The sequence below is a fragment of the Dermacentor andersoni genome, chromosome 6 (assembly GCF_023375885.2).
Source record: "Dermacentor andersoni chromosome 6, qqDerAnde1_hic_scaffold, whole genome shotgun sequence".
NCBI classification, from domain to species: Eukaryota; Metazoa; Arthropoda; class Arachnida; order Ixodida; family Ixodidae; genus Dermacentor; species Dermacentor andersoni.
In genome coordinates, this window is record NC_092819.1 from 132,325,748 (window position 1) to 132,351,587 (window position 25,840).

The window sequence follows — 25,840 nt, forward strand, 5'->3', positions numbered from 1 at the left end:
GTAACCTTGTAGTCTGCGAATGACAAGTACAGCATGGCCTGAACAAAGTGTCTAAATGGACAGAAGGAAATGGAACCAAACTTAACCCTCAGAAAAGTTCCTCTGTTCTTTTTGCAAGAAAGAGAGGGCTGGGTCCAGATCCCAGTATTGAAGTGTATGGGCAATGAATATACCTGTGAGCAAGGAGCATAAGTTTTTAGGCATTGTGTTCGATGCAAACTTGACCTTCATTTCACACACCAAATATCTCATTACAAAATGCCTAAAAACGGACTATCTTACCCGCTTCGCTGAAACTAAAGCTCTACCGAAAGGCAGCGCAGCCGAAGTAGCGAAATTTTTCATTGAGAGCATCCTGCTGCGACATTGTGCTCCAGAAGTCCTCATCACCGACAGAGGAACGGCTTTTACAGCAGAGCTCGACAGCTTGCCTGCCTACCGATCAAGAACTAGCAGTGTACCGACAGCCGACACTACAACCTCCGACGACGCTTCGTCGAGTACCAGCCCGGCGACCGTGTTTGGGTATGGACCCCGATACGCCGACGAGGACTGAGTGAGAAACTATTGCGACGCTATTTCGGACCCTACAAGGTCATCCGACGTATTGGCGTGCTGGACTATGAAGTCATGCCAGACGGCATTTCGCATTCACAGCGACGCCGCGCACGACCTGAAGTGGTCCACGTGGTGCGCCTTAAACCCTTTTGGATGCTGACGAACTTCCTTATTTTGTTATTTTCTTTGCTACGAGTGCTTTTCTTTATTACTTTCATTTGTTTGAAGCATCGGGTCGATCCTATTTAAGAGGGGGGTATTGACACGTGTACTTTTTATCGGGCAACCACGTTTCGCCCCATAACAAATGTTATCGCACAGCGCGGGACGCGCCTGCATGTATCCGAAGTTTCTGGAAAGTTATCAATGCTTCTCTCCGCTGTCTGTTGTCGCCGAACCTTGTGTTATCTGATTTCATCGCGTGACGCGAATGGTGTAGAACTTTGTGGAAGGCATGCGGGTCCCAACAATTAGCCTGGAACATTTGACGACTGCTGTATAAAAACCGACGCGCTTGACCCGCTGATCAGATTTTCCACGATCGTCGACGTGTTGGCCACTGTCGTTGTGCTATAAGTGTAGCCTGTTTTTGTGGGCACAGGTTCGTCCAATAAAAGTTAGTTTTGTCTTTCACAGTATTGCTACTGTGTTCTTCAACGTCACCACCACGTGGCATCTGGTACTGACATCCATGCTACTTCTCCAGTGCAGTCATTTACCATCACGTAAGATGGATGGACAATGTCCATAGTGGCGGCACTGTCTCGCAGCACCCTGCATGGTTTGCCATTAACCTGCAGGTCGTGAAGATGTGGGCTTAAAAGTTCCATATTCTCGTCTTTTTCATCCACGTAGGAGAAAACTACGCTAGGCTTCCCGCAGTTTACAGTGATATGTCCCAGTCTGTGGCACTTATAGCAGTGGATCAGTCTAAAAGATTCGAATTTTCTTTTATGCTTATTTTGTACGGTTTCCCCGTTAGACTTCTACTCGCTCTTTTTTGACTACTCACTCTCCACGTCTACAGGTTCCAGTCATCTAGTCTTCGAACCCTTTCTGAACGGAAATGGTTTCTGCAGTCCATTTCGACCGCCCCAATTTCTGTCCTCGGCGTTCAGCTTTCTACACGTGTACTCTTTGGCTAATTCAGCCGCCCTTTCTAGAGTATTTACATTTCTTCTGTCTTGCACCCACAGCTTCACAGATGGTGGGATGCTTTTGTAAAACTGCTCTAGACATGGATTCAATGATCCTGTCTCTGCTCTCATACGCTTCCGCATTTTCAGCCACTCAATCAGGTTGGCCTTTGAGCCGTATGCAAACTCGGGGTACCCCTCGTTATCCTTCTTGCCTGTGCTTCTAAACCTTTGCCGAAAAGCTTCGGCTGAAAGGCGGCATTCCTTCAGAAGACTAGCCTTAACTTTCGCATAATCATATGCATCCTGCGCACTGAGTCTGGCTATTGCTTCCGCAGCCTCATATGGCAACATAGACAGCAACCGCTGTCGCCATGTTCTCTGACCAAAGTTCATCTTCTCGCAAGTCTTTTCAAAATTTCCTAGGAACAAGCCTATGTCGTTCCTGACCTCAAATGGCTTTAACAGCCTGTCCATGCAGTATGATTCTGCCTCACTTGATCGTCCCAGAGCGCCTTCACATCCTTGAGACAACTCCTAACGTTTGCTTTCAAGTTCAAATTGCATTTTTCTTGACTCGCGATCTTTCTCGCGTTCCTCTATCTCTCTCTGTCCCATTCTTCTCTGTCCCATTTCTCTCTTTTCTTAAGAAGTTCCAACCCCATTTCAATGTGCTCCACACTGGCCTTTTCGGAAGTCAGCTGCAATAATTCCTATTTTAGCGTTTCCTTGTGTACCTCTAGGCCCAGGTCCTCACCAACAATCAATAATTCGTCTCTCAGCTGTGTCCTTAGCTCCATGATTGCTGCTTTACTGCCTTGATCCTGCTCGCTAAAACTACCTAGGTAAACACAACCTAGCTATCAATCAACAATCCAGCGTCCTTACTGTTCTAAACAGAACAACCACAAAATAAAGCCTAAAGAGTCAAAGCAAGAACCAAGCACCCACCGCAGACACGGCACCACGTCGCAAAGTCCATCTCACCATTGTCAGCCAATTGTAATGGTTGGGGTCGGGCATGAAATAGATGGTAGCTGGACCATGCCATCGTCCAACTTATCCACGATGGGGACGTTGTTGAAGGGAGAGACTTGTTCTCATTGAGAATGAGGAATATGGGATTTATTTACAGTATCTACATGAGAACGTTGCAGTTCATCAGTCTAACATGACTGAAAGAGGAATGCACATTGAAGAGCCAACAACAGCTGCTTATAAACACACTATGCTCCCTAGATCCCTAGGTGAGGTAAAACAGGTGTTCGACCAAACGGAGCGTCCAAAGTCATCGTAGCCGACCCGCCTTTGAGGGGGAGGGTTTACGCACTCACTTCCGCACAGGTTGCACTGACCAGACCAAGGTGAGAGGGTTCTCGCAGACACGGTGCTTGACCTGAGCAGGCACCTCTTTATCCCAGAGTTGATCCTGCAGTCAGTGGCTGCCACGTCTGTCTATTGACCGACGACTTCTAAGCTGCGTGAGACGGCACCGCAAAGCATCTCCTTCCAGGAATTCCTTCGCTCCAACCGAACCGTGAAGGTGTCGGCGTACACGCTAGCAATATTTGCTCCGCCGACTGCGTCTAGACATCTCGGCACCTCATAGCAGGGGAAGCGGTGCGTTGTCCTCCCTACAAAACGAGTCGCCGCCGCAGCCCTGGTGGTGCCAATGGGCTGGCCACTGACATAGTCTTTTCAAAGCGAGTCGTTGCAGCAGACATGGTGGCGCCCTTCCGTCGGTCGCTTCCCGGAAGATCGCCAGCCCCCGCCGGTCAAACGTAACAGCATGTGTAAATTAAGGAACACGTGCTATGTCACGCAACAGTGGCACTTTTTTCCAGCTTGGTATGCTTCACCACATAACAAGGTTGTATTGCGGTGACGCTAATATTAAAGACAATACAGCCAAGTGAAACGATGTTTCTCGACGTTCTTCCTACCTTTCGTTTAATTCTACCCGCTGGAAAATTTGACCAGTCTCATCGGTCCCATCAGAATAAAATTAGCGGAAGTCGACTGTGCTGGGTATCGCCTTCAGGTGCCAATTGATTCTGTCCAGTGAAAAATTTGTTGCACCACAGTTACTTGATCTTCAGGATTATTAATCAAGATTTTCTTAAACTAACAGGGAGTTTTGTCACATCCACAAATGTGGACTCATTGCTTCAACCTTCTAGACCAGGGCTGCACAATGCAATAACAGCAAGGGCCAGAATTCACTTCTTTAGGAGCCACACTGGCCACGCTTTAATGGGAAAGATTATATCTTTTGATTGCAGAAAGGCCTTCTATGTTTGATATCACACTCATCACTGTCCTCAACACGTCTTGTAATGTTGTATCAAAGTGAACATTTGCTCACAGACGTACATACTTCTGGAGAGAGACACTGGTTGCAAGGCATTGTTAACTATGTTTCTGTATTTGTTTTTACCAAGATTCTTATAAAAACGAAGGAGAGGCTGCAACTGGTGCAAAGCTTTCAACTCCTGTGAACACTACAGGTCGATGAGCTGAAGCTGCACTGTGGAGTTGCAGACTTCTGGCAACACTGTGAATGGGTTTCGAAACAGGTGACAGTGCTTATTCTCGTCTTCAAGTGACAGGAACTGCTGCTAGGACTCTGCCAGAAGGGTTTTGACATGTTGCGCATAGCTCGAAGGTAGTAACCTCTGCTTTTCGTATGAAAGAGCTTCTGGTAGGTAGGTAAGTGTACTGTGTTGACGCATGTGAGCTACAGCATGAAAAAGCGCAGTTTCTCTTGGAATGCAAATATGGCACTTACCATGCTCATGATGAGGTGATTATTTCCCTGCAGGGTTGTGTTGAGTGTGTTAAGATTACCTTTTATATCCACGGGGAACGCAAGGTCCTATAAGCACTGATCTTCAAGCTCGAGAATACTCTTCCCTTCATCACTAAAGAAATGAATAATGTCTTTGAGTGCTATGAATCAATTAAAAAATTTCCCACGGCTTACCCACCCGACTTCAGTATAATACGGGACATCTGCGTGGCTGCTTTCTACTTCATGCAAGTATTCGTGAAGTCATCTATGTCTGAATCATTGAGAATGTACGAGGTTGATGACTGACATCACAATTGTCATCATCATCATCATCATCAGCCTGGTTACGCCCACTGCAGGGCAAAGGCCTCTCCCATACTTCTCCAACTACCCCGGTCATGTACTAATTGTGGCCATGTTGTCCCTGCAAACTTCTTAACCTCATCTGCCCACCTAACTTTCTGCCGCCCTTTGCTACGCTTCCCTTCCCTTGGAATCCAGTCCGTAACCCTTAATGACCATCGGTTATCTTCTCTCCTTAATACATGTCCTGCCCATGCCCATTTCTTTTTCTTGATTTCAACTAAGATATCGTTAACTCGCGTTTGTTCCCTCACCCAATCTGCTCTTTTCTTATCCCTTAATGTTACACCTATCATTCTTCTTTCCATAGCTCATTGTGTCATCCTCAATTTAAGTAGAACCCTTTTCGTAAGCCTCCAGGTTTCTGCCTCATACGCAAGTACTGGTAAGACACAGCTGTTATATACTTTTCTCTTGAGGGATAATGGCAACCTGCTGTTCATGATCTGAGAACGCCTGCCAAACGCACCCCAGCCCATTCTTATTCTTCTGACTATTTCAGTCTTATGATCCGGATCCGCAGTCACTACCTTAAGTAGATGTATTCCCTTACCACTTCCAGTGCCTCACTACCTATCGTAAACTGCTGTTCTCTTCCGAGACTGTTAAAGATTACTTTAGTTTTCTGCAGATTAATCTTTAGACATACCCTTCGGCTTTGCCTCTCCAGATCAGTGAGCATGCATTGCAGTTGGTCCCCTGAGTTACTAAGCAAGGCAATATCATCAGCGAATCGCAGGTTACTAAGGTATTCTCCATTAACTCTTATCCCCAATTCTTCCCAATCCAGGTCTCTGAATACCTCCTGTAAACATGCTGTGAATAGCATTGGAGAGATCGTATCTCCCTGCCTGACGCCTTTCTTTATGGGGATTTTGTTGCTTTCTTTATGGAGGACTACGGTGGCTGTGGAGCCGCTATAGATATCTTTCAGTATTTTTACATACGGCTCGTCTACGCCCTGATTCCGCAATGCCTCCATGACTGCTGAGGTTTCGACTGGATCAAACGCTTTCTCATAATCAATGAAAGCTATATATAGGGGTTGGTTATATTCCGCACATTTCTCTATCACCTGATTGATAGCGTGAATATGGTCTATTGTTGAGTAGCCTCTACGAAATCCTGCCTGGTCCTTTAGTTGACGGAAGTCTAAGGTGTTCCTGATTCTATTTGCAATTGCCTTAGTAAATACTTTGTAGGCAACGGACAGTAAGCTGATCGGTCTATAATTTTTCAAGTCTTTGGCGTCCCCTTTCTTATGGATTAGGATTATGTTAGCGTTTTTCCAAGGTTTCGGTACGCTCAAAGTCATGAGGCATTGCGTATACAGGGTGGCCAGTTTTTCTAGAACGATCTGCCCACCATCATTCAACAAATCTGCTGTTACCTGATCCTCCCCAGCTGCCTTCCCCCTTTGCATAGCTCCCAAGGCTTTCTTTACTTCTTCCGGCGTTACTTGTGGGATTTCAAATTCCTCTAGACTATTCTCTCTTCCATTATCGTCGTGGGTGCTACTGGTACTGTATAAATCTCTATAGAACTCCTCAGCCACTTGAACGATCTCATCCATATTAGTAATGATGTTGCCGGCATTTTCTTTTAACGCATACATCTGATTCTTGCCTATTCCTAGTTTCTTCTTCACTGCTTTTAGGCTTCCTCCGTTCCCGTGAGCATGTTCAATTCTATCCATATTATACTTCCTTATGTCAGCTGTCTTACGCTTGTTGATTACTTGGAAAGTTCTGCCAGTTCTATTCTACCTGTCAGCAGAGCACAATTGTCAGCAGAGGCTCAAATTTCATAACCTTGGCACAGAGCACTTCCTGCTGCAGCACGCTGTGCTAATTTCTAAATTCCACGCTCCCGCATGACTCGAGCTGCGCAACAACTCCGGTTCTCTTCCCAGCCATAGCCGGGGCTTCATCTGTGTAGACACCTGTGAGCTTTCTTCCCACGGCAGGTTGAGACTCTAGATGGCGTTTTTGATTTCCTTGCTTATCGCTTCTCCTGATGTTCATCTGTGCATTGAACACAGCTGTCAAGTTCCTTGGTAACATTTAAATTTCCATCCACACTTCGAATAAAAACAAGCAACAAAGCTGTGTCTTTGATGTCTGCGTTCGTCAAATGCTTGGGAGTTAGTAGGCAAACTTAATGCAGCATGACTGAAGCTGTTTTGTTAAGTTATTTGTAATATCATGCATGTGGCTCTGGACTGTCTTTCTCGATAAGCTAAGATACTGAAAGGTCAACTTCTCGTCCATACACATCTCTTTACAGACCATCATGAGGCACTCCTTTATGGCATTGTCATCAGTGAAAGAGCGACCTGAACATGCAATAAACTGGGATATACCATATTTACTCGCATAATGATCGCACTCACGTAATGATCGCACCCTGAACTTGCCGAGACAATATGTCGTGTGCCAAGTCTAGCTAATAATGATCGCGCTTACCATCTGTCGAATGCTACGCGAACAACTATTCAAGACAAACCAAGCGGTCTGCATGCACCAAACATTCTTAAGTAGATGCCCCATTTCATTACTTTCATCACTTTCCGCACTTCCATGACAAAAAGAGTTACAACCAAACTTGCCTTTATTATGTGTAGGCTTTATAATGGTAGTGGTCAACAACAACAAAAAAGGCGCCTTTATATTCTTCTAATCTGCACTCGTGGGCATGAAACAAATCACGAGCGGCAACGATAGCAGCCACGTTTACACTGATATGTTAGAAGTGTACCCAATTCATACACCGACGTTTGTAACACAGCTAAGATATTAGCCCACCCTTAGCGGAAACGTGCCATATTAGGATAGTAGTCAAGACAGATGCGGCAGTTTTGGCAGCATGCCCACCATGTGTTCCTATGTCACTGGCAGCTAAGCACGCCCATCTGTTTCTGTCCCCTCAAAGTGGACATGGCTACGTTATTGCCACAAGCTTGCCGATATTAACGATATTATTCATTACTGATACAGAAGAAACCGTTTGAATGCACGTAATGTACTTACGAGAAGAAAAAAAATTGCATTCGGCGCATTCGGCTTGCTCCGCCGGCCGCCATTTTTGTTTTGGTGTCCCGCACTGCATACAGCAGCAGCCGCCTATTTTTTTACCTGTTGTCATCCCGCAGCAAATGTGGGATGAAAATTTTTTTTCTTTTTGCAGGAAATTTAACTCACGTACGATCGCACCCCTGAAGTTGCGTAAATTTTTTTTTACAAGGAAGTGTGATCATTATGCGAGTAAATACGGTATAAGGCCTTGTAGCTGCCTCAGATGCATTCTTTACCTTTAACAAAATTCCTTGCTTCACAAGCAACTTCTGCTTTAAATCCGTGGCCTTCGTCTTTCTGTCAACTTTGAAAAGAGTGCCAAATTCATAAGAGTGCTTTGTCTCATAGTGGCACTTAGTATGGTGCTCATTCAGTATGGAAAGGGATTCTCAACACACGAGACGGTTGCACTATGACATATTTTCAATGAGAAAGCACCGATATGTCCAGTCATTAAACTTTTGGCATTCCTTGTCCATTTTTTTTTCTTCCTTCAAAGTGCACTCGTCTTTCAGAATAGCAAAATATAAACCACAAACCCAGTAAGATAGCCCACGCTGTCCATTGAACAATGAGTGAGTTGTAACCACCTAAAAAACAGGAACCAAAAGGGAAACTGCATGTGTGTGAACCTTTACCTTCAACATCAGTGGGCTTACAATAAGACGCTTCCTTTCCTGCTCTGAACTGTTTTCCTTCTGCCGCTCGCTCATCTAAGATATTATGTCTGTTCTGAAAGTAACAGTTCTTTTCTGCATGCTGTCAACATCCTTTGGGAGCAGTGCATGCCACTTAAAATCCTGTCACAGGCTGCATACAGCCTGCAGGCCGTATGTTGTGCTGCCCTAATCTAGACAAACATCACATATAGAAGTATTAACTACATATTTCATGATCACATTAGTACATGCTTTAGAAACACCCACCCCTATAGCTTCAGGAATTTTTCAAATGCATAACGTTGTCATAAACAATAAACCGAATCGTACCATGACTGCAAACGCTTCATACATATTCCTACGTTTTGCAGCAAACCTCCACTCACAACTGCCCCAAGACGTACACTGTAGAAATATGAGCATAAAATAGTTTGCCATAACTGCAGAAATGAGATAGAAAACTAATTTCTCTTTACTGGGGCATGTGATCCACATTTTCTTTGTCTTCCTTCTAGAATAAATAGCAGAGAAAAACACGCTACTCTCAGTTCTGTTCCTCCACTGCTCCTGAGGCCTGGCCATCCTGAACAAGGTTTTCTTCTGCCTTGTCATGCATGACACCTTTCAAGCGGCACTATTTTTGCCCGTGCTCTTACTTTTGAGGCACTACCTTGGCGTGTGCAGTTAGAGACACGGCGCCTGAAGGAGGTATGCTTAGTCTGGCGACGACGACCTGAAAACGCATCCTGAGGCTCACTCATGCCTTCCTGTTGCAGGCCGGATCAAGCAACTGGCCAATGTGGCTCTACTCGTGCTTGTGCTGGGCGCCGTCTACACGCACGCTGCCCTGCGGGACAAGTTCGAGCGCATGGCACCCTCCATCGTGTTCAGCCTCATGCTAGGCTGCCGCCTGGTCGTCTTCTACCAGGTGCAGGGCCGCGAGCGCAAGAAGCAGGCCCTCCACGGCACCAGCTCATCCGCGGCGGCAGCAGCAGTGGCGGCCCAGCAGGCACACTCTCAGGAAGCAGCCGCAACAGCAAGACCCAAGATCGACTGAGCTCGTGCAGCCCTCCCGTTAGCCGGGGTTCGTTTGGTGTGCATTTCGGGGCCATGGTTGGGAGTGATTGCTTTCAATGTAGTACGTTTGAACTTCGTTATAACGACGTCGCATTCGACATGCAAACACCTTCCTTATGTCCTATATTTTTTGTAAGCATACGCGCTGGTATTGGCAAAACAAATTTGCAAGTTTTATATTTATTTTGCTGCATCCAGTAATTCATTATATCCATGCTTTTTATATTGAAGTTTGATTGTCCTATTACCAACTGCACCAACGAGTGTGCAAGCAGTCTGAAAAAAAAAAAGGTCTGTATAAGGAATGCGTGGCCCCTTCAAAAAGTATTCTGAAACAAACGTGACACTTAACCGAACCAACTTATCTAGATGTCAGATTTTAAAGTGTGCAAGAATGGCCTGTTTAGACAATTACTTGCTGATTGTGATGGTCAATGAGTTGATGGCAAAGGTGCGGGCATTTGACAAACAGTTCTAGCAAATTAGGAGCTTTGTGATTGCAGTGGCTGAATCTCTGTGTTGAAAAACACTCTCATACAAGAAACCTGCCTGCATGTTTTGATAGATGACTCACTCTGCTGAAGAGGGTTAAAAAGGTCTCTCTGGAATTGGTTGACATTATCGTTTATACCACTACTGTAGGCAGCAGGCTTTGATGGTGATAGCAGTTGACCTTACTATCGCAAAAGAAATGCTATATATCAGATTCACGCAGTGTGAGCCCTCTTAGCCATTGACCAAAAGCGGCAGAGAAAATGTGTCTCTGAATAGGGTGAATGCATGAAATTGCTGCTTTTGAAAACTGAAAAACCTAAAACAAAAAATACACAAGAAGCAACTGGAGAACACTGCAGGCATTCCAAGAGACAAAATAAACCAAAATTTGCTGCGATGAGAGGATCTGGCCAAGCTGTTTTTGGAGTATATTACTTTTATCATTTTCAAATGCTTTCTCAGTACGTCAATGCACTTCCTGTTCGCGGTGTTGAGAATTTCTTTTTTTTTTTTAGTTTGTGTAGAGTGTAGTATAAAACTTGCTTTATAGCAAGCCACATATACATGCTCCCACTTTGGCCTTATTTTAATGCAGATTGTGCAACTTGGTAAGGGAGTTATGATCCCACTTTCAAGTCCAGACAGAAAGAAAAGAAGCTTTGTGTTCTCAGTCAAATGCACCCCACAGTCACATTCAGCAGCACACACTAGTAGTGCAATTATGTAATCAACAAATTTTTTTGTGTTTGTTGATGTGCAACATTATAGCTGCAATGTGACAAGCACTTTTTACTTCTTCATTTTAAGGTTCTTGTTTGAATGCTTTTGCGAGGCAGTCCAGGTATATAGTGTCTCTTACACAAATTGTTGTGCCTGCCGTTGTGTTTCACTAAAGCAAGGACGCTGAGAACAGTCGTTCAAGTATATAGCCCCGTCTTTGTTGCATGCGCTAACACAGGGTGAGTGCTGCAGGAGTGTGCAGAGATGAATTTATCATGCAGTCCATTGCCGTCTGCAAGTTGCAATGTAGTAAATCCAGTAGTTGCAAATGCTGCCTTCTGCAAGTGCAGAAGTGTGGCATCAGCTGCTGTTTCTTTCTGTCATCTCAACTTACATGTGCTGGAGAACCCCTGTTGCTTCAAAGTGCAGCAGCTAAAAGAAGAGTTCAAATACCGGCCTACTTGTATTACCATTTTTGTTGTCTGGGTAATAGGTAGGCAGCTACTTCATTGCCTCACTGAAAGTTGATCATGTTTGAAGAAGTTTGGGTATACATATTTTGCCAAAGACGCTTAATTCACAGAGGCAACTGTTTTCTCATTTTATAGATAGCTGGAGCTTAAGAGACCACCAAGTAGAAACACTAAATTATTTTAGACTCATTAGGTACTCCTTTATAACTCTCGTGTTTGTTAATCTCTTGGTAAGAAGTTGATCACTAGAACAGACAATGAAGGCCAAAGTTCCTTTTACCGAATTTTGCACAAAAGCCCCAGGTTGGTATGTCACTGTGGCATCATAAATTTCAATGTATCTCCTCATACTCGAGCAATTGCGACGTAGTAAAATTTAGCAAAATTTGCCAGGTTCTGTTTGGCTTCTATAGAATACATTGTACTAGTCCACATTTACCAGTAAGAAACTAACAAGGCCAGTACAGATGCAGTCGAAATTCATGACGTGACCCTACCACATGAGCTTAACCATGTGACCCGCAGAGTCCTGAATTTTTAAACATTCACACAAAATGCATTATTGCAGTCATTGTCACTTGAATGTGGCCTAAAGTTTACTTATTTCATGTCATTTCTCTTGAATTGGTTACTCTGTTTTGGTGTTAGTCAAGCTTTAAGATCTGTGAAATAGTGCATTGTAGTATGCATACTATGCTTTATGCTGGGGGAACTTCACTGCTTTACATTTGGATGCTAAACTTTTACACTTTGGAAAAAAGGGCTTTTCTTCGAAGTTTAATGTTCATTTCAACTTATGGTGTATATATCATACACATAAACATGTTTTGGGATCCAGCAATATTGTTTAAGGGTCCCAAACTAGAATAACAAATTAAATATACAATAAATGGTAGTAACACTGGGAGCAGTTTGCAACATTACCAGTTCTAGTACAATATGGGGTTAATAAGTGGCTTCTCAAGATTTTTTTAACAAGTCTAGAGAAGGAAGATGTGTAGTATTAGAACTTGGGTTATTCAAACTTAAAGTTTCATAAATCCCATGGTAAGTCGATCATAATTAGTGTGCATTTGTAGCAATAAAAAATTTTGCGTCCTATTTATTTTCATTCTGCTCTTCAAAGGTGCACCTGTCTCTTCTTTTATTAGGATCCCTTAAAAACGTCATCTCCTCTGACAGTATTTATGACAAATTGTCATTAAAGCACCTTATTGATGTTTACTTTATTTTTAATTTTTTTAACCACAGTGAATCTCATCGAGCTACTAGCTTGTAACAGACTACTGGTTCAACATAAGTTGTGGATACATGGCAATTACATAAGTTAAGGCTTGATATTTTTATATTGTTGATCATCAGTATTGATCAATATATTTAGTCCCCCGGTAAAAGACACGTGAGCTGTGCTTATAAGTGCACTATATGTGCCCTGACAGCACAAAACATTCATCGAAGCTGAGCATTTAAGTATGTGTACGTCTGCTGTACATAGGGGTTACAAACATAAGCGCACAATTTTCAGTTTTCGTGTACCATTTCAACTGTGTGAGAGGACCCTAATGCGCAAGGAGTGAGCTATGAACACACCTACACTCAACAGTCTGTAAACCACAGTTTTGGTGGGAAAAAAAATGCCATTTCCTTTGCTGTTTTTCTACACAACCTTCACTGTTATGTGCAACTGAAATGAGAGTATGCAAATGCCTAAGTGCTTGACTAGATATTAGCCTATGTTCTTAGGTAGCATAAAAAATTGTTTTGTTGTTGGTAGTTTCTATAAAATGGTGACACAATCCTATGGTGGAAATAATGCATCCCATAGCTTTGTTACGCCCATATAGCAGGTTAAGAACGCTTCCCACTGTCCATGAAAGGGTCGAAATTTTAAAAAGGTCCTAACCTATATTAATCTGAACTACTTGTTTGCAATGAGCTGTTCAAGGGCACTATACAAGTAACACCCCTCTAACTACTTTCGTTTTCTTTCACCATATTGAAAATTTGCAATAATAGCTAAGCTGGAGGCATGTGAAGTGATAAGACATTGCTTTATGTGTTCTGCCGCATGCTTATTCTCGTCTTTGCGTGTGCCTATAGCTCCTGCAGGCCTTTGGGAAAATGCAAAATATGTGTCGAAGCTTGACGGGTTAGCAGTGCTGTCTGGTCATTCTTTGTTTACAAAGGGACACGGGCTTACACACCGTGTTTCTTGCGATTATTCCGCATGCTCTTGGCTCACTTGTATCACAAGCTGTACTCAGGTGTCTTGCAACCGCCAGATCTCTTGTGACTGCCAGGCCTCTTGTGATCAGCAGCGAATTAAGGTTCAGCTGTAACATTGTCAAGCAGCCCTTGTGGAGGTTAGCACCAGACGCAGGCTGAAGTACATGTAATTTTCATACAGTTTTGGCTCTTGAAAATACCGTATTTACTCGCATAATGATCGCACTCGCGTAATGATTGCACCCCTGGAGTTTGTCATCAAAATTTGTTTTTTTTCATTTCCCGTGTAATGATCGCACCCCGAACTTGCTACAGCGATATGTCGTGTGCCAAGTCTAGCTAATAATGATCGCGCTTACCATCTGTTGAATGCTACGCGAATGACTCTTCAAGACAAACCAAGCGGTCTGCACGCACCAAACATTCTTAAGTAGATGCCCCATTTCATTACTTTCATCACTTTCCGCACTTCCATGACAAAAAGAGGTACAACCGAACTTGCCTTTATTATGTGTAGGCTTTATAATGGTTGTGGTCAACAACAACAAAAAAGGCGCCTTTCGATTCTTCTCATCTGCACTCGTGGGCACGCAACAAATCGCGAGCGGCAACGATAGTAGCCACGTTCGCACTGATACGTTAGACGTCTACCCTATTCATACGCCGACACTTGTAACACAGCTAAAATATTAGCCCACCCATAGCGGAAACGTGCCGTATTAGGATAGTAGTGAAGACAGATGCCACAGTTTCTGTAGCATGCCGGCCATGTGTTTCTATGTCACTGGCAGCTAAGCGCGCCCGTCTGTCTCTGTCCCCTCAAAGTGGACATGGCTACGTTATTGCCACAAGCTTGCCGATATTAACGATATTATTCATTACTGATACGGAAGAAACTGTTTCAATGCATGTGACGTACTCACGAGAAGAAAAAAAAATTGTGTTTGGCGCATTCAGCCTGCTCCGGCGGCCACCATGTTTGTTTTGGTGTCCCGCACTACATACAGCGGTAGCTGCCTATTTGTTGAACTGTTGGCATCCCGCAGAAAACGTGGGACGAAAAAAATTTTCTTTTCTTTTCGCGCGAAATTTAACCTGCGTAATGATCGCACCCCTGAATATGCGTCATTTTTTTTGACAGGAAAGTGCGGTCATTATGCGAGTAAATATGGTACACTTAGACTAGATAATCACAACCACGCACTCCTGTTACACTCAAGGTGTACCAAACTGTTTTAAAGATCCTTTAATCCCTTCGGTGCCTTGGGCAAGCTTGGACGAAATTCGTACACACGTTTCTGGTATTTCTGGTAAAAATGGCCAAGGACGAGTTCAGTTCGTCAGTAGTACCTTGCATTTCCCAGCAATGCCCTGGACAGGCCAAGATTTGTCCCATCACTGAGTCATGCTTTTGGTAGATGGCAGCACACAAGCCATAGGACAGTGCAAACAAAAGTGAATTTATTCTTTCTGAGAAGGTACATGTTGGAAACTATCCTTTAAAATAATTTGGGGTATTTGTGGGCAGAATTCAGGATAACAGCAGGACATAGAAAGGGGTGAAGGAGTGCTGAGTGACATTATTATGTTGTCATTTTCTGTTTTTGCATAAGTTGAAGCTTAAGCCCTCTAAATCCGAGAAAAATACTGGGAAGCAGTAGAACACATTAAGAAGTTTATTATAATACTTGCTTCTATAAACCAGTACTGGTATCAGTGCCCAGGAGATGCAGATGTCCTGACATCAAATTTTGCTCTGTGTCATGACAATACAATAATGTCAGTGATGCCAGGTCGGCATTTTGAGCCTAACTGTAGTATCAAATTAAGATGCTTCCACTGTTCCCAGCCTTCACTTATGATAAGTGTCATCAGTACTGCTTTAAGATGTGTCCGCAACACTAGAAATGGGGAAATTGTGCGAACGACATCAGTATTGCTGTTCCCCTACGTGTGGCAGCTTTGGTGGCTCCATCTGTCTGAAACGCACTTGCTGCCATTCTTTTGAGCCTTGACAGTCAAGCACAGGTAGACACAAGAGTCACTGATACGTGAAGGTTCATGTTGACAGCCATCTTTCACAGTTGCAGAATGGCTAGTTCTTACAAATCTTGATAGTTCCTTCTGACACGCTCAGACTGAGATAATTTATTGCTGTATTTGTCAGTAGCAGTCATTCTGATCTACAGCTTAATCCTGGATGGCAGGAGTTCGGCTGTTTTTTCTTCTTCCTAGTCATTTTACTTTAGCCCTAATGTGTTCATTTTCGACAGATGAGTTTTATGGCAGATGTCTGAAGACCACTACAACTTTTCCATTTGTGTATTGCATTGATTGTATACTTGGTTCTTTAAGACATTCTTTTGCCTGTTACGATGCTTTATATGTCGACTGGCATGTATTTATCACACCTATTGCTGTATCAGTCTCAGAATCTTTTTTTCTTATACTGTGTGTGTTCGTCCTGTGCATTTTGTTGGAGGCCTATCAGTATGTCACTTTAAATATTTTGCACAGTGTTTTATCGTGCACATTACCACTTTAATAATTTTGGTGCTTACTGTAGACATGTGCCTGTCATTAATTGCAGTGGCACAAAAGACTTTGCTATCTCCAAGCCATCTGTGGTCTTTACTTTACAGTTATATATTAGCCTTGCATGTGTAAAACCTTGTACTTTACATGGTGGGAAAAAACCTGTAGAGATGTCTCAACAATCCCAGGTGTATTGCAGAAAGTGTGATAAATGTAAATGCCACTTTAGGATTCATTTTAAGGGCACATAGAAATTGCATCATTGTTATGAAAAAAGTCGTTGGCTAGAGTGGTGTTTGCCATTGCGATCTCGGTCACCAACAAATGTTTGTTGATCTACAGATGCTGACAGGCAAGTTTCGTGGTCAAATGACAACAGCATGCACTTACAGCAAACACAAACAAAAGACATTCTTTACGCAAAGCGCTGACGTGCAACTCATGCACATGCAAGTGCCTTTTGTTCGTGTAGCGCCTTTCTCCGCATTGTTATTATTCGATCATGTGTCACCAACTTGCACAAGCTTACATCTTAAAAGAAGCTTCGAATTCCTTGTGCCGTACTTGCTACCCTTTTTTAATCTTGGTTGAGAAGCATAGAAAACGTATGTGCGGTCGCAACAAACTGGAGGTAGAGAAGGTTACCAATAAGCAGTTTGGGATGCCACTTTAGCTCAGATGAGATTAACACAGTGAACAGAAGTTAGAACAACATGGACATTGCACTCACAATTGATTTATAAGGCCCTAAATAAAAATGTCGAAAATCAGCCGTGTGTGCAAACAGGCTAGTGGGCGCAATTCCATGATTCTTGCTTTATTTAAGTATACAATGACAGGGACATGAACACATTTGCTTGTTCAGCCTTGTTTCTCATGGTTCGACATCTCCCTGCCGTGAATTGTGTACTTATACTAACGCAAGAGTCTTGAAATAAATAATATATACAGAAAATATTACGCTTGCATGCAAGTTCACGGCAGAGCACATGAATAAAGAAAGCAAATTTCGCTTTCGAAGACACAAAAGTATCACTAATGCACTCTCCACCTTTTTTTTTAATCAATGTGCAAGACCTCAAAAATATTTCACACTGATTGCATTCTCTACATCTGTCTTAGTTTCATTGCAATGGCTTCCCAAGGTATCAACTGTCTTGCCCAACAACAAATTCTTTTGAGTTTCCATAAAAGCATAGACGCATCAGTGTGGCATTGCAGAAAGAGAAGTTTGGGCCTGTCCTCAGTTTTTATGCTTCCTCTGTCGTACTATTACGTGGCAGTGTCAGCATCTCGGACAAGTGTAAAATTGTTATAGTATATATTCGTGTAGCGCTCATTTTTCAGCATACAAGAGCATTCCTTGATGTTACAGATAGTCAAGCCACGGTTTATATATAGTAATGCAAATATTATCTTGGAATAATCTCACACCCAAACTTTCGATACACTGGTGTTCAGAAAATAAAGCCGTATGCGTACTTGTGACCGAGTGGGTGAATCATGAGCTGTGACAAAGTGAACCGTGTTTCATAGAGGAAGAACTTGCTTTCCACCTAGCTGCAGCAAAATGTTGGAAAGCGAACAAGCTTTGTCCTTTGAAATGCAGGGCCTGCCTGTACTAGGAGAAGTATCCTGTTGTCTAAGAAGCTTAGTTTTCAACAAAGCACGGTAGTTTGTTGTGAAAGCAGTTTCACTGTATGCAGGCATACAGTGATGCAGTCACATTGCAGTACTAATGGGAACTGCATTGTTGAATATCTCGGATTAACGTATTGGGGGGGTTGCTTGTGGCCATTGTTGTGGCCTCTAGATGCAAGTTTGCCTCGGCAACGAATGTAATTGCAACAATAATAATAATAACCGACTAGAGATTGGAGGAAAGAGGCATTGTGCACTGCTTGCTTTTTTTTTCAGCCATGTTAACTCACTCACTTTCTTCGTTGTTCCCATATGGCTCACATATGGTACACATCGAGCATTGCACATTCACACATTTTACCTTATGCAAGATTCACGTAATATGTTAGCACATTCAGGCTACTCTTAGCAAATGCTCTAGTGATGGTACATTTCAGTACTATTGGTCGTACGGCAGAGGCGCTGCTGTTGACTTTTCAGCTTTATTGTGTGTCTGTACTGTTGCAGTGTGTTTGCACGTGTGAATAGGCTCAGCTGTGAAAGTTTGAGCTATGCTGGGCCCGTCATTCAGTTTAGCATGTGAAACGTTGTCAGAACGGTGTGTCAGGACTTCAGTCAGCCATTTCAGGTCACTTTTCAGCATCGGCTTTACCACGCACTCACTGTAGCTCGAGTTTGTTAGTTTGTTGGCTGTAAGTTTGTCTTAGAGCTGGCTTTTAGCTTATATTGTACAATATCTTTCTCGCCACTTATGCTGTGATTTGATGATCACAACAGCATGAAATGCAAACAACAGTGTAAAAGGAGCTCATGAAATAGTTAATTCAGGTACACTCTTTTAATGACCACTTACGAGTACTCAGGTAAACACTAACGCACAGCATAAATAGCAGACATAAAACATGCATAGCTCAATAAATGATGATTAAAAAACTTTGCAGACCTCTTGGCACAAAAAAGTTGGCTGGCATGACTTGTACTATTGGAGATAAGAAAAGTATCTTGCATCTGGGATAAAAATATGCTAGAATCAAACGTTCTTTTGGCTGTTCATGCCATAAATCTTGTCATGGAAGACATATACATGTCATTCTATGTTAATGCATAGTCACAAACAAAGTGTTTGTTACAAGACTTTATGATGTTACTGGAAAGGGAATATGTTTAGTTCTTTTTAAGGATCCAAAGCATGCCGATTGAATTGTATCTTTTTTTTCTTTACAATATTTTAGAAGGTGAGGCGCGCTAACAAGCATTCGTGTATGCTTCGAATCACCAAAGCGTACGCCAGTTCTGAGAATGCTGGCATGTTTAGAACTTGGGATGTTCGCTAACAAGCATTGTGTATGCTTCAAATCACCAAAGCATATGCCGATTCTGAGAATGCTGGCATGTTTAGAACTTGGGATGTTCACTAACAAGCATTTGTGTATGCTTTGAATAACCAAAGCATATGCTGGTTCTGAGAATGCTGGCATGTTTAGAACTTGGGATGTTCGGAACTTTTTGTTGTCCACAAATTGACTCCTGCCTAATTTTGATGTCAGAGAGGCACTGTTTGTTCACCCTCATGACTGGAAACTGTAACTCTGTAGGTGTAATCAACTGATTAACTAGTAATTTAGGTAGTGGTGATGGTGTTTCTTTTCAAAAAGTAAGCTTTAATGGTCTGTGTTTGTAGAGATGATGCACTCTTGAGTTTGTTTCACCAGCTTGTTTCACCAGCCTTTAATTGTCACTTAAGTCATCAAAGGTTAATTGTGGTCATTAGCTACAAACCACCATTTTATGGAGAAGAGCTGGCAGGCACATTAAGTATGTGAATAAAAACCATTCTGTATACCTTGTTTGCAGTAGTTCCTCAGTAGACACACATCAGTCTTATCATTTTTGCTTCTCATGCATGCATGATGTATCTTTTTGTACCTGTGTGAGATGCAACTTTCAATAAATAAGGAAAAAAGCATTGTGCCAAGTGTCCTTATGAAGAATCTGTTATAGTACAAACTCAGTTGCCATGGCATCCTGCTGCTGCTCATGACGTTGTTGGTTTGATTCCCGGCTTGGTAAGTTAATTTTGACGGCTAACTGCAATGAAATTTTACTTTTGGCTAAATTCATTATAAATGAGTGGTGTATACTGTTGAAGTAACGTTGACAAAGCTGCAGAGTCAGTAAGTTGTCTAATTTTCTTATTAACAGCATTTAAATAGCAGCTTAGCAGACAATGCACACCTAGTGGTTAGCAGATGCAACGCTAATCCCAGCACATTGCCTTCGAGATTTCCGGCACAGAGCGAGTAGAGTTACTGTACTTGCTCCTTACGGGAGTTTAAAATGTGTTTCACGCTCTGTTACAGCGATAGTAGCTCTGTGTTTGGTTGGTCAAGCTCTGCGCCAACAGGTGGCTTCATCGTGCAGGGCGTCACGTTTAAGCTAAAGCCTCTTCACCACAGCGGCAGTAGTATCTGTAGGGGCTTTAGTTTATGCCTCCGCCCATCAATCGAAATGCCCAGCTCGCGTGCGGTTACCGGAATACCGGACATGCTCGGCACAACAACAGAATACTCGCAACACATGCTGCAAAGTAAATGTACCCGGTAGCAAACCTTTCGTAGAAACCTATACATTCAAAACATGGCAGCTCATGGACGATTCACGGGGCTTAGTGCTATCTGTGTAACGAGAGAACACTTCCTGTGTAAGAAAAAAAAAAATGCTGCCCGAGCACTCCATACAGATGGTTAAAGGGCAACTCCGGCAATTTTTCGATGTCCACTGATCTTAATAAAATTTTGAACGTACGTTAATTTTTGCACTCTGATTGTGTGTCAAATAATATAGCTGCAACTTATTTTGTTTTCTTGAAAACTAATTTTAAAGATTGGTTGCGTGTTCCCAACTCACGACTTTTTACTGGCCATCCTGTGTTTGTGACGTCAGTACACCGCCACTGTCGCTGAAATTGCCGCTGTCTAGTTCGGAAGATCTGTAAAAGCTCCTTGTGTCGGCAGGAGACATCAGCTTTGGAGTTAGCACCACGTGTCCTGCGTGTTTAGATTATGGTGGTAGTGTGGTGTGATTATGGTGTGGTGTGTGGCGGATCTGATGTCGTCAACTCATCGTGATGTCACACAAAGCAGCTACCCGTTTCAGTATCTCGTCTATCGGTTATTTAAAATTATTGATGAATTTCAAAACAAACTGAACCACCCCACCAGTGATAAGGCTGTCAATGCCATTTGAAAATGACAATATCCTAATATGGTCAAAAAGACGCTGGAGTTGCCCCTTAACCAGCAAAGCTGAAATGTGGAGCCCCAGGGTATATCATTGGGTTAATCCCGACTGTTCATTAAACGACAGCTTGCTAGGCTGCCGGATCCTCGGTGCGCAGTTGCTGCTTGCGCTCTGCTGCGACGGAGAGCAACGACGTCACTACTGGCGCAACCAATCGCGTGCCCCTTTCTCTCCTTTATCTTTTCACGCATGCGCATGAGGTTGCCCCGGAGGAGTTTTAGGCATCCAGGTGACAGACAGATTGAAGAATCGGCTTGCCATGCACAGCTTCGGTGTAAAAATAATGTGACGCCATTTCTGTAAAAACAGTTGAAGCGGCGCCATTTTGGTTGTTGAAGGCGCGAAAATTGTTTTCCTGCCTGCCATTGGAGCTGTATATTCACAATTCTCACAATGCACCTCGATGGGCGTTTCGAGCATTTAGCGCAGGAACCGACGCAGTAAAACGTCAGCCGCTCGGGTGTCAAAATGGCATCCATCCACAGAACATCATTTCTTCGCAGGCCGAAGAAAGCTTTGGGTGGCAAGTGCTGGTTGCATTGACGGACGACAGGCCTGTGGGCTATGACACAGCTGCACGAAGGCAGCTAACAATTATCTTGCAGTCATAACTCACTACTTTTGACTAAACATGTTGACCAACGATGAAACACACCTAGTCAACCAGCGCAACGAGTGAGTGGGGCAAGTGATGTTCACGTGCGCTTCTTTGAGAGGTCTGTTGCACATTTGATAGCGGTGTGAACACCCCCTTTTGTAGCGGGTGCTGAAAAGGAAGCATTCATTGTAAATTGCAATCTTACAATACCACACATGTATAACATTGATCAGGCATTTTATTTTCATTGAATGAAATCAAACTGGCTCTTTTGAATTAAACAACGGTTTTTCTTTCTTAGTGCTTGGTTCTCTCCTCATATTGGGGGCGAGGACTTACGGAGTCGCCATCGGTCGGAAGCGCCTCCCTTGCATAGTATGAGGGATCACGCGGCGCGCTCTTCATAGGTTTCGCTTACGGCGCTCAATAAATACACCACGCGGCAGGCCTCCCGGACATTTATGTAAGTACTCTCAGAACGAGGGAAGTTTTTGACTGTCGATATAATAATCTTGGGCAAACTAGAAGCACACAATCGTTTACAGACGCTACCTCTTTAACGAATACGTACAGTGAACGCCGCTGCGCGCAGTCGCCGCGATGGAGTCTCCCGAACCGGCTTCTTGCGTGAGAGGTAGGCAAACGCTGAGAGCAAACTATGTGAAATATGTTCTTATAGTGGGCTGTCTGTATAACCAAATGGAGCATAACAGAATGAAGCCTCAGTGCAGCGATCGCACGGGTTCGTAGCGACCGACTACGCGTGTGCATGCATGTCCGCGCACAATGTTTTGTTTTCGCACCGTGCCGTGAGCTTTAGGCCGCAGCATATGAGCATTTGACAGTACACTAGCAACCATTGTTGTGTGGACGCTATCAGAACTGTTCAAAAACAATTTCCTTATAGAGACTTCGACGCCTACGGCGACTGTGATGTGCCGTCGCGACGATTCAATCTTTTTTGTCTTCTAAATTCTTAGAAATTTCAATACTATTTCTCAAGTTGCGTCGCACTGTATGTTTATCGGCCTTCTCAGCGTGTGATTTCCCTCTGCTTCTTTTTCTTAATCCAGTGCATTAATTCGTAACACAAACATGACCATATGCCATGCCTTTTTTTTAATGGGCGTCTTAGCGCTCCGTTTCCGTTCCAGTGAACTTGCCAGTATCTAGCATCAACAAGTTCATAGACCAAACCGTCATGACATTAGCCGGGCAGCGGGCGAGCATCTCAGTGCGCGTTTTCTGCTACTCACTGAACATCGCAGTCCCGGCGCCGTAGAAGAAATCCTTGCGTTTGTGCTTGCTGCATACCCGAGTTGTGGCCGATGGTTGTCTGCCGGTTCTAAGTTTCGCGAGCCAAGCTTCACGCAGCTCCTTGTACTGCGGCTACGTGTGAGCAACGCTGACGCCGGACTCCGTTGCGTACGTCCGGCATTGCGGCACCGAACAGTAGCCTACCATGCTGCACGCCTCCAAAGGTAGCCACTTCCTATTATAGTGCTTTCAAATGTTGTCAAGCAGACACCCAAGGCGGTAAAGCCTCACCACTTAATCAGAACCGCAGCGCAGCTGGCACTTCAAACTTTCGTTTTCAGCTCGCTTCGGCGTTTCCGAACCAGCCGACGCGGCCACTGTGTCCACGTGATCCCTCATGCCACGTCACGCTGACGGTGGCGCCAGCTTTTACAGTGGTGGAGCTCGCCCCAAAAAGTCGCGCTTCGATCGCTGCTCCCATAACCGCCCTTGCTGATCTTGGCGACAATTGGCTCTGGACTAAAGCCCCTTAAACTTCGTAAAGTACTGCCACGCTTTGAAGAATGCCGCCTCCTCCTCCAGCGCTCTGGCCGAAGCCGACGCCGCGTCGCTATTGGCCTAATGGCATCACGTGGCCCCTTGCGCCGGCTTCGTTTGTTTACAGTCGCGCTTCAGTGCCATCTTTGCTCGAGAAGCGGCGCTTGTTGGCGGCATTCCTTCCGTTCCTATTCTGTGTTGTTTTGATCTTGCGAACGCCTTGAAGGATGTTTTGTGGCAAGTGCGACGTCGCTTCACGAAATTTTCTGTTACCATGACCTGCTGCGCGTTTGGATGCCAATATAGATTTAGCAAAGGCAAGAATATGTTCGCGATACCGTCCGGTAAGCGCAACGGGTTAAGAAGAAAGACATGGCTTCACCAAATCGGGAGGGAGAGCTTCCTCCGCGCGACTATGTGATGTAAGTTGTGGCTCTCTCAGAATATTGTATGTGCCAGGCTTGCGTATTGTGCTGCGGGCAATAACGTAGTAGATATTGCACAGTTCACTGTGCATGTTGTCATTTGTACGCACGCTTTAACATGATTTTTACGCAACGTCTGCTTTGCTTATATGCGCACTACGTGGTCGTGTTAGTCATATTTGGTGCGCTTAATCGTTTTGAACGCCAACCGGCGTGAGTTCGCGGGCACGCGAGGTTGCGTGCGATAACGTGATTACGAAATTTTTAAGATTCAGCGCAGTCCTTTTGATAAAATTTCAGTCTCGATCATGAGAGTGCCTCAGGAGAGCAACTCTCTGCCTTTTGTGGTTACTTACTAGCCTTCTTTAGATAGACTAGCTTTGTTTGCCACATTTGTTCGTGTTCCTCGTTGGCGGTCGCCCGGTGGATTTGCGATACAGAGGCACCGATGAAAAGCGTGCGTGCTCTCCCGAAACCTTGTTACGCGGTGCGTTCGTCGTCGAGCGACCGCATCATCGGTAATTGAGACGTATGTGCTAATTCGCGTGAGCTTTAAAGTGTGCCAAGCTTAAGATGCGGCGGTGGAGCACTCGCAAAGAAAGCGTGCGGTCGCCCGCCCGTTCGCTGGCTGGATTAGTCGTCGTTCGTGCTTAGTCGTTTGCTCGTTCGTTCGCGCGCTCGTTTAGTCGTTTGCTCGCTCGTTTAGTTCGCGCGCTCATATAGTCGTTCGCTTGCTCGTCTATGCCACTATTAGTTTCTACAGTCACTATGCCTAATTGAGACGCGTTAGGTGTAGGACTCTTAGGCTGGTGCGTTTATTTACGCAATGAGACAATAAATGGTGTACACGGACTTGTGACTGCAAAGGCAAATCTGTAATGCATCTGTGCCGAAAATAAACTGTTAACTTGCAACTCGAATGCCGTTTCATATAATTTTAACCTATGAATAAAACATCATTTCACTTGTCGCAATTTCGGCCGCGTCATGGCGGGGGGATTTTTCGCGCGATCATGACTTCACTAATAAAGTCATGTCTCGCAAATGTTACTTCGAAGGGAGTGCAACCGTCCTCAATGCATGCACCTCAGTGCAACTCGGTTCGCGACACGTACGTCACTTAGTAAACGGACGAACCAACGCACGATGAAGTGTTATTCGTGATAAGTCATTAACCTGAAAAAATTACTGAAGGCCACAGTGGTCTTGTTTGAGATTTAGCCAAGCATTGTTATCGCGCTCCCGCTTCGCGCACGAATGCTAAAAACTCATTTTATTTTCTTGTGTACGCACAGTCCCGACTCGATGATCGGCACGCGGTATTTCTGTCGGCGTTGAGAGACGAGAAACATAATAGCACCAGCGCCCACCTCTGAGGCTTTGCGCGCGCTTAGATTGGCAAGCACGCACGTTGGCGGCACTGTAGCTTGTAATACACTTTCGAACCTCCAGAGCAGTGATCTCCGTCAGCCTTTGTACGTCATAGCTGATACGCGCCGCGAATTCACATGGTAAGGGCGGCGCGGATTCTTTAGCTGAGGGCTTGCTGGAAGTCAAGAGGTTGTCATTCGATGGTAAACGTGTTGTTTACAACCATTCGCAACAAGATCTTGCGACACGCCCTTGACAAATGCTGCGTACCTAATTGTAGGGCACGCGATACATTCGCAGTCGTCAACGCACAGCGTTAACACTCCTTTAGGTACTTCTTTAAGAAATAGTTATCAAAAAATTAAACAAAAGCTGCCGTTACCGAATTTGTATAAGCATCCGACTAGATATTCTATGCTGTACACGAAGTTACGCGGAGCTGGAAAGCCAACGTGAACGCCTAAAGAGCACTGCCTTGCTATGCGTGCATTCACTCTGCGAAAGGTCGTCTGCTGCGCTCGAGCATCGTAGGCGGCGCCGTGGTCGAGGAGGGACCGTGAAAGAGAGGAGAAACGAGGAGTGAAGGCGGAGGAGGAGAGTGGCA

At 44.1% G+C, this 25,840-nt stretch overlaps 1 protein-coding gene across 1 annotated transcript in view; it reads left to right on the plus strand.

Moving 5' to 3' along the window:
- Positions 1-19,595, plus strand: part of LOC126523547 (novel acetylcholine receptor chaperone) — a 40,528-nt gene extending 20,933 nt beyond the window's left edge. The window contains exon 3 of the mRNA XM_050172143.3: positions 9,358-19,595. Within this exon, the coding sequence (XP_050028100.2) occupies positions 9,358-9,638 (281 nt within the window). The 3' untranslated portion in view covers positions 9,639-19,595. The remainder of the gene's footprint in view (positions 1-9,357) is intronic.
- The last annotated feature ends 6,245 nt before the right edge of the window (positions 19,596-25,840 follow it).